At 46.7% G+C, this 8,803-nt stretch overlaps 3 protein-coding genes across 3 annotated transcripts; all 3 read right to left on the bottom strand.

Moving 5' to 3' along the window:
* Window positions 1-252: 252 nt before the first annotated feature.
* Window positions 253-1,570, bottom strand: LACBIDRAFT_309659 (uncharacterized protein; the record flags this gene model as incomplete). Its single annotated transcript, XM_001886934.1, has 2 exons — window positions 253-719; window positions 778-1,570. The coding sequence occupies 2 exons, from the start codon at window positions 1,568-1,570 to the stop codon at window positions 253-255; spliced, it is 1,260 nt and encodes a 419-aa protein (XP_001886969.1).
* Window positions 1,571-2,247: 677 nt separating this feature from the next.
* Window positions 2,248-4,081, bottom strand: LACBIDRAFT_332453 (uncharacterized protein; the record flags this gene model as incomplete). Its single annotated transcript, XM_001886933.1, has 4 exons — window positions 2,248-2,702; window positions 2,758-3,588; window positions 3,615-3,627; window positions 3,983-4,081. 4 exons carry the CDS (start codon window positions 4,079-4,081, stop codon window positions 2,248-2,250), a joined length of 1,398 nt encoding a protein of 465 aa, XP_001886968.1.
* Window positions 4,082-4,344: 263 nt separating this feature from the next.
* On the bottom strand, window positions 4,345-6,575 carry LACBIDRAFT_295469 (glycoside hydrolase family 79 protein; the record flags this gene model as incomplete). The annotated part of the gene is made up of 9 exons (XM_001886932.1): window positions 4,345-5,075; window positions 5,132-5,193; window positions 5,248-5,380; window positions 5,434-5,515; window positions 5,576-5,749; window positions 5,797-5,882; window positions 5,938-6,173; window positions 6,226-6,243; window positions 6,301-6,575. The coding sequence occupies 9 exons, from the start codon at window positions 6,573-6,575 to the stop codon at window positions 4,411-4,413; spliced, it is 1,731 nt and encodes a 576-aa protein (XP_001886967.1). The 3' UTR covers window positions 4,345-4,410.
* Between the last annotated feature and the right edge of the window lie 2,228 nt (window positions 6,576-8,803).

Below are 8,803 nucleotides of genomic sequence, written 5' to 3'. Positions count from 1 at the left end.
CTGATACTTATGCGTTCATGCAACCTAAGTAAAAACGCCCGTCGCAACTGAATAAAATGGCATAGGATGAGTAAAGAACAAATCACGAGCTCATCACTCCTCAAGTCGCTTCAATTTATTCTTTGAGAGCATAAAATATTATTACGTGTAAATTTATCTCGGAAAACAGGGCTTTATTTGAGCAACCGATCACGTCAAAGAATCAGTAGAGGATACGTGAGTATGCATGTTACATATCAAGTCATCAGAATCCTAAGATCGAATCCGTTGGCCAATTGTGACTATGATCCCCTTTTCCTCGAGTTTCCTCAACCCATTACAGTCCCTCCTAAGTCCATCCCGGAATCGCACAAGCCACACCTCATGCCCAACATCAAGAGCAATGCTAAGGCTCTTAATCGAAATACTACCCGCTAAAACTTGAACCAAACGGTTCCATAGCGGCGCGGTGGACAACTCAACTACACGGCCATCGACCTCCATCAGTTGCTCCGTATCATCAACGGTGACGTGGGGCGTGATTCGCAAAAGATTGAGATCGAGGGAGAGCTGCTCTATCCGTGGCCGTTGAAGTTGTTTTGCAGCGTGAAGGAGCACGATCAGATCGGGCAAGGGGTTGTGACCGTAATCCGTGTCCAAGATGTATTGGTAGTCGACGGCGATTACCAGTGATGTGAGGTTAGGAAATTGGCTGAGATTGAGCGTTTTTAATGGACGGTCTATTATTGTTTTGGTTCAGTATATTGCCACTCGATCATTGAAAGGAGAGCCACTCACCATTCTTGTCATCGTCCTTACCAGGTAGTATATGAGCGATCTTCAGGCACTTGATCGCCTTTGAAAAAGAGGAGAATTTGGACCATACCAAAGCCATGTCGTCGGAATTAGAACACCCAATCTCCAAGATATCAAGATGGTCCAAGTCGAGGCGCGACTTCGAATTAGAAAGGCAAAAAACCAATTCCTTCATCGCGGCGACGCAGTTTATTACAGTGAGAGATCTGAGGTGTAGCTTCTTGTGCCGATCTTGCATAAAATGGTCAAAACACATACAGTCTCCACCTCTAGAGGGTGTAACACCGTCCAGCTTCAAGTTCTTGAGTTGGGGGTAATGCGCAAATTGGGCCATGGGAACACCCGAAACGTTCCTCATCTCCAAAGACCTCGCTCTAACGAGTAACTCGAGCAAAGCGTTAAATAGGGCCACGCGAGCTGTACTCCAGTCAAAATTGGAGATGACGACGGTGGATATGGACGCTAGCAACGGGAGTAGTTTTGGAAGATGTTCATCCGTCGCCATCCAGGCAGCCTCGTCCGAATTGCTTATACGGATGGTTTTAATCACTGTTGGAAGTGCATTAACGTCGCACGTCTTTCCCTGTGGCCAAAACAGACATTCGCGCAATGAACGCGCTGATCCGATTGCGACGAGATAGTAAAGATGTTCGCAATCTTTGGGCTGACAGAGAGTTATGTCCGAGAATATAGGCTCAATTATAGGTGAACCGCAGATGGTGTTGCCTAGATTGGTACCCATCTCTCGAAGCCGCTCTTTCCTGAGCGAGAACATTTTGGTGCGATGGGGTCTTTGGGACGTCGGGGGAGTGTAAACTGGCGGTAGGAGTACTTTGTCGCCATTTATGTCTTTGTGCTTCGAATCGTTTGTTAACGTCAAGGGAAACAAGGTCGTTGACCGGGGTTGGAGACGATTGGTAGCGAAACAAGGTCGTCGGTTTGCCGGATCAATCGGATTAGGTTTGTTTGTATCTGTGATTGCATTGAAAAAAGTACAAGGTGGCACGCCGTTGCGAGGTGAACTTCAAGGTTCTCATTTGCGATAGAAGAGACGGAGGCAAGTAGTACTAGTCTGACAATTTTTTGGAAAACGCATTATTTGTGCCAGATTGGCCATGTTTTTCGGCGGAAACGTATAAGTACATCTTTTGCTTGTCTTTTGCAAATCTTCAACAAATCTTTTGGATAGTTATCTTGACAGGATACATAGTATCTCGCTCGTTTGTATTTTTCGTAGCTCAAAGGCTTTTCGTGTTCTCACCATACCAGAAAACAGCGATATGACATGTAATATGTCGACGAAAACCGGATTTTAGAGTTTTACAGAATGTGATTCTATATGATTATTGTGTATACCGGCTACTATAGTAGGTCCGACCTTTCAGCATGATCTAAAGTGTCCTGCATGTCCTGATTGATCAAGGAAATACGGTCGCTCCGAGCTCGTATAGTTTACGCTATAGTGAACATAACCCTAATTCCACTTCCCGAAAGGTCGTATAAGCTGTCTTGAAGCCCCAGACAAAACTTCGCATACATCCCCGCACATGCGTCCCTCATCTCAACCAAAATGGAGACCTGCTCCAACGCAGGAAATCTCGCTAAAGTCTGCCCCAGGTGACCCCATATTTCGTTGTGACACAATTTTGATAGAGCCGTGTCAATTTCCTCCACTTCGACGTCGGAGGTTATAGAGTCGGTATCGGCAGTGATACCCGTAAGATTGAGATCGAGATTGAAGCTTTGAATCTCACTCTCGTTCGAGATTTGACGCAGCTGATTGAGTAAAGAAGTGAGGGGGTCGTGATCATTTTCTGACGGGTACGTGATGTAGAGATAGTCGATGGAGTGCGATAGCGACAAGAGATGGGGGAATTGGTGGAGATTGAGAGATTTCAAAGGAAACTCTGTTTTTCCGAATCAGCTCTATCACCGTATAAATAGTTATAATGGTGGTCTTACCTCTGGAATCGAAGGCTGTCGGCAATACGTGCTTGATACCTAGATGTCTGACTGACTGCGAAACAGCTGATAATGCGAGGCACGCCCCCGCCATCTCTTCCTCTTTACAGAATCCAATTTCAAGAGAATGCAGCAATGATAAGTCGAGTCGCGCATTCGGGTGTGAAAGACAATCGAAAAGTTCTTTCATCGCCGAGAGGGAGTTGATCACAGAGAGGGAGCTGAGATTGTTCTTCTCGCTTTCGTGTGACTGGTCGAAGAACGTCAGGTCGAGGGGATGCATCTCGCCGGGAGTGACATCGTCAAAATCTAAGTGCTCGAGTCGAGAGAACAACATTGGTGCGATGGGAACACCTTCAACGCTCCTAAGCTGCAAAGACGTGACTTTTGTGAATAAGGAACTAAAGGACGTCGAGAGTTCTGTTGAAAGTGTCCTCCATTCCAAGTAGCCACTCGAGCATGAGATAGATAGGGCGGATAAAGATTCTAGCAACGACAGAAGTTGGGGAAGGGAATTCTCTGTCGTCAACCAGCTACAAGATGCTCCATCGTCCGTTGTGAGATGCTCCGTGATGTAGACAGTTTTAATCGACTGTGCGAAGTCTCGACTGCGTTGGACGAGATGGAGAAGCTTGTCGCAATGCTCAGCCGCTTTAGTTGGGTGGTCTAGATGTATCTCGGAAAATAGTGGCTTGCCTCGAACGGGGCTACCGCAAACCTCTCTGGCGAGTTCATTGAAAAGGTGTGGAAGTAACTCTTTGCCTTTTGTGGGGTAAGTTAATGCGGTGGGCATGCTGGTGTGTTGAGCTGGTGAGGTGCCAGCGAGAAGTTCTATCAAGTAAAATATGTCCACTTACCACGTTCGGACACCTATATATATTTTAATCGCCTATTCCTTGTTTTCAAAAACGAAATAAGATTGTTGGACCTTCGGTGGATACCGTTGTATTTACTGCAAGAACAAGGTCCTTGTTCTTTCCTCTATCACGTCATGTAGTGGCATGGTTTCAATCCTTGAACGATCGGAAATGCTTTGAAGGGGATTTCTCGTGGTGAAATAGGAGTATAAGCGGAGGTAGCTAAGTCGTTGAATCGAGGAACGCCAATAGCCTCTGAAAACACGCGGATTCGTTGTGAGCTGAAAATGCAATGAAAGGAAGGATTTCTGCTAAAACAGAAAAGAGTCAGCAATATCGCTATACATAGAAGGTAGAATGGGGCGTACCGTGTCAGGACTTAGAAACGATCTAACATCACCGTCGAACGTTGTTGGAACTGTAGGAACGTTGAGGGTCAAGTGAGCAAAGCTGCTTGGCACCATCATCGTAACCAAATATTAAACCAGGCCGGCCCGTACGGCGTGGATAACCGAATCTCAATTGAATCAGAGCAAGTTGCCACCAGCAAGTCCATTCTAAGAAGGGAGTGCCGCGAGCAAATTAGAGAGCCAAGTTGAAGTTATTTATCTAACATGCTACCCGTATCGCTCTAAAGTAATGATTTTAAATGAAATGGGACACTGCCAGAGAACCAACAGAGAACACCCAAGGCGAAATATCCATTGGCTCACAATTTTCTTTAAATGTTGTAATATCAGCAAATTTTTAATGGAATAACACATGCGTATCTACAAAACCTGGTGCGTAAAAATCATTAAAGCATAAGGAGGGCCGCTACAAAAGCAACGGAAACCCCTCCCGCAGTCAGAGATAGACTCCGTCCGAGGGCTCCGGATTTGGTCGACGTTGAAATGGATGATGAGCCCGAGGTTGAAGCGGTCCCAACTGGCGTGGCGGTGGCGGTACCATTCACGCCCGCAAGGTAAACCAATACAGCCTCATACGCCCCAATTGCAACGCTCCCGTCACTGAGAGGCTTCTCAATCACGAGCGAACCTGAGGCAGTACCGTTGGTCCAGCTCTGGCCACCCCATGTAACTGTGTCCGAGTCGACATTGTCGCGCGTTGGTGAGTGGAGGCGCTTAACGCCGGACGGCGATAGGGACGATAAGTCGACGCTGAGGCCGGTTTCAGAGCCAAGGTTAAGCAGGACAACACGAGCGGGAGCACCGCTGCGAGCAGAGAAGTCCCAAATAGCGTAGGCAGCGAGTTGGGGATGGGCAGGAACCGGAAAGGAGGCAATGTTTGAGGTGTTAGCCGAAGTGCCCATAGCTTCTGCAACGAGGAGAAGTCCGGGGTATGATGGGGTGGCTCTGGCAGGGCCGTTTCGAGCAGAGTCAGAGGGGTAGACGAAGTTGTACCAGCTAAATCCGGGAGTATTCAACTGATCGGCGATGAATTGAGCAGCAAGCGTTGCGCCTGTGTTATGAAAGAGGGTAAAACTGAGGTGAACTACCATGAATAAACGTTCTCACCCTGGTGCAAGTACATTCTGGTGATGTTAAGTGTCGCTCCATATAGGTAGGTATCGGCGAGCCTATCGTATCAAAGGATGTTAGCAGGATTATAGGCCAATTTTTTTTTTGCATACCAGAGTGCCTGTCCGAAAGTGTTGGAGATGTTTTGCATTCCTGAGCACCCGACAGAGTTGAATTCTCCGGCAACGAAGGGTGCGCCCGCAGTCCTGGCAGCCGTAATTTGTGGGACATACTTCTTCATGAAGGCTGATATCCAATGTGATGTTAGTCATGATTTCAATCTTAGCAAATAGGCGCACTCGTAATGTTTTGATGATTAACGACGTTGTCAAAGTTGGTGAGAGCAATCATGGCGGGTGTGCAGCTGCCAAAGCCGTACATCTATTTAAAGACGCACAAATCAGCCGGGAGACCAATAATGATGGGTAGCTTAGTACTTACATGTTCACAGTAATACTTGACTGTTGACGCGTTATTGATGCCAAGTGCGATAGACTTGGCTACCGTGAAGTTGTCCGTGGTGGGTAAGCCGAGGTTACCGGGCTCACCAAATCCACCAGCCTGGAAGAAATTCTTGGGAAGGTTAAGACCCGCCGTCAAGTTACGAGACCAATCCTAGAGAGAGGTTACGTTGGGACAGATGAAGGCGAAGGTTGACTGACCACAAATGTTTGCGCATAGGTTAAAGCAGTCCATTCGGAAGGGTCCTTCTCACCTTGGATCGTGTAAATATCGGGTTCATTGCCGACTAAGATTTGTTAGAATCAACGAATGTTCAAAGAGTCAAAGAAGATTTAACGTACTCTCAATGGCATCCAGCTTGCTTCCAAGGGCTTGGACCGCAGCCGAAGCTTGATTGAACGCGATCTCGTACGAGTTGTTGAGTAGGTTGATGTCCATGATAATCTTCGAGGACGCTGGCAACAGATTTAAGGATTCGAGGAAGGAAGGCCCCCATGTTGTGCGGTGGACCGCTCCCGTGGAAGACAAGGTAAGAACTTCACTGCCAGTGAGAGAAGGATCGTAGATAGAGGAATCCCTGTCGAGAGGGGATGTAATTGAGAAAGACCGAAACTATGACGGTTACTCACACAGTAGCTCCTCCTGGGCTAAGAGGAAAATGGATTGAGAAATCGGCAATGTCGAGGGTTCAACAACAAACGCACCGAACAGCGATGCCACCCGTCACCTTCTCGATATTCGAAATGAGCTGGAGGGTGAGCGCATTCGGGTTTGACTTGTTGCCCAAGAACGCGTCAAGAAATGCGGGTTCAATCGAGAACGAGATGAGGTAGGGATCAAGGGACTGAGAAGCGTTAGCTGGAAGAGTTGATGGAATCCCTAGGTTGATCGGAGATGGGGTGGAAGCTCGCTGCACGAGGGAAGGGCCAGCATAAGCTACGACAGCGAGGACGGTGGAAATAGCAATCTGGCCAAACATCTTGAATCCAGGAGGGGAGCCCGGTTGGAAAGCAAGGGAGCGAAAAGCTGCTTTTTATATACTTTCGCCTGCGCCAGGAACGTCGCGTGTGGCGGTCCTCCAGGCATTTTGCAATCAAGACCACGAACCTCAACGAAAGTTGCTGTGGAGCTGATTTAGAATGACCCCCTAAGGATATAATTAGAGTCGCTAAGATCTGACGGGTGCAACAAGTGTCAAGGATGGCCACGTCATAATTGTAATTGAGAACCTTCCTCAAATATTGGTCGTTATCTGTCGTTATCCATTTCTTTCTCCGCGGCTTGGGATAAGCAACAGTCTTGATTTGCTAAATTTGTTGCAACTTTGAAGGCGACCCTTCTGTGGTGGTCAAGGCTGGGATGGTAAAACTTTGAGAAGCGTGGGAGCATACTGCATAATGTCGGAAAAATCCGATTGGCCTTATAAGGCAGGTAATCATAGCCGGGACTCAGCCTTGTAAGGCGGTTATAAGTATGTAACAGACAAGAAACCGCTTATACGGCCGAAAATTTCCCAAAATTTGACCGTGTAAGGCAAATACTTATTTAAAAAACCGATCATAAGGCCAAAATGGTTTTTTCCGACATATCCCCGGTTGGATTCAAATAGCCGCCAAATGGATACAGTACTTCTGCTACTAAACTTGGGCATGTACATATTAACAGCTGTAAGCTATAATTTACTCTCAGAGAGCCGAAAGTTTTATGTGGCCAATGCAGAGAATTTCGAGGCCAGAGTTATCTGCCACCCCCAAAAGTTATTTGTCATTAGTCACGTGCGACAACGCTGGACCAGAATCCCTGAAAGCCGTCATTGACGGCACACAAACAATTCTTGACATAAAAAAAATTCTGAAGCTCACAGAGACGTGATATGTTCTGCTAACAAGGTTCTAGAGAGATATGTTGAGAGAATCCGGTGATATTAGTTTTGTTGTGGCTCCACCTGATTTTTTCATCTGCGCGCGAAGCACGCAACGAAAAATTTGGCTAACTCCAAGCAGCCTTACCTCTAAAAGCACTCAAGCCATGTCTTGTAAAAAAATCTGGACACACTATGATGTTGAGAATATTTGAGCAAACTCTTTCTATTTTATTTCTTTTCTTTGTTTGGCGTTCTTTTGATACCCAGCACTTACAAAACCGATCTGCCGCACAATGATCGCCGCACTTTCGAACTCAGGGATGTCCTAGTCCTCTTTTCTGTATGAAGTCAGCGGATACTTCATGATCGACTGTCGCGTTCACCTGGTCAAAATATGATATTGACTCGGTTGGTGCACGGCGCACGCGTAGGCTGCGAAGGGTATAAGTTTGTTCAGGAGGCCGATAGTATCGACGTAGTTTCTTTTGTTTCTTTCCTCCCACAGGCAATCACTGGTTTTATTTTATTTTTTCCCCTGAAAATATGTCTTTTCAAGAACGCGCAAACTGCGGCCTCGACGAAAGTAAGAAGGTCTCGATAGTCTGTAAACTGGAGCTGAATAGCAAGACACATGTCGGTAGATTTCAGTGGAGCCCAAGCTTTCCCCAGGCAGATCGGGCTGAGATCGCGGATCTGGAAGTACCACGCGTCGCCTAGATCGTCATCGTGTAATTTGCATTCACCTCTAGAGGCGGAAATTTTGATTTAGCTGACAGAGGTTGATTTTGGAGCGTGGTTATCAAAAATCCCTTGTAGAACAATCATTGACGTCGACCTCGAAACGTCTAACGGATCACTTCCCGTGGTACGCGCTTTTCTCACTTCTATGGAAAATGCGGATTGCACATGGGTGCCGGCTACTCTGACGAAATTTGAACTCCCAGGAATGGCTCCAAAGAATGGAAAGTCCGGTTCTTATTTCAAATTCAAGATTGCGGGGGCGGGGGTTTGGGGAGAACTTTTTGTCAACATCAACAATCTTGATGAAAGAAATAGACGAGCATAGGAGGAACAGGGTACAGGATCTCGCTGTTCTTTATTCGCGAACATTCTTCTACTCGATTGATAGGGGTGGTTTACGGACCGTAGACCGAGGAACGGGTGGCAGAATCAATTGGGGTTACATAATTATTGTCAGGTAATTTATTGAATCGTAACTCGAACGGGCGTAGCCCGAATTATTGAAGCTCATGAGAGCTCAGCGCTCAGAGCCGAAACAGACTTGAACCCGAGATACAAGCTCGTCATTTCGAAAGCCATTTGATCTCAGACTGATTTTTTGG

Source organism: Laccaria bicolor, genomic scaffold (assembly GCF_000143565.1).
Source record: "Laccaria bicolor S238N-H82 LACBIscaffold_41 genomic scaffold, whole genome shotgun sequence".
NCBI lineage: Eukaryota > Fungi > Basidiomycota > Agaricomycetes > Agaricales > Hydnangiaceae > Laccaria > Laccaria bicolor.
The sequence above is the reverse complement of the archived record's forward strand: the minus strand, read 5'-3'. Positions and strand labels throughout refer to the sequence as shown.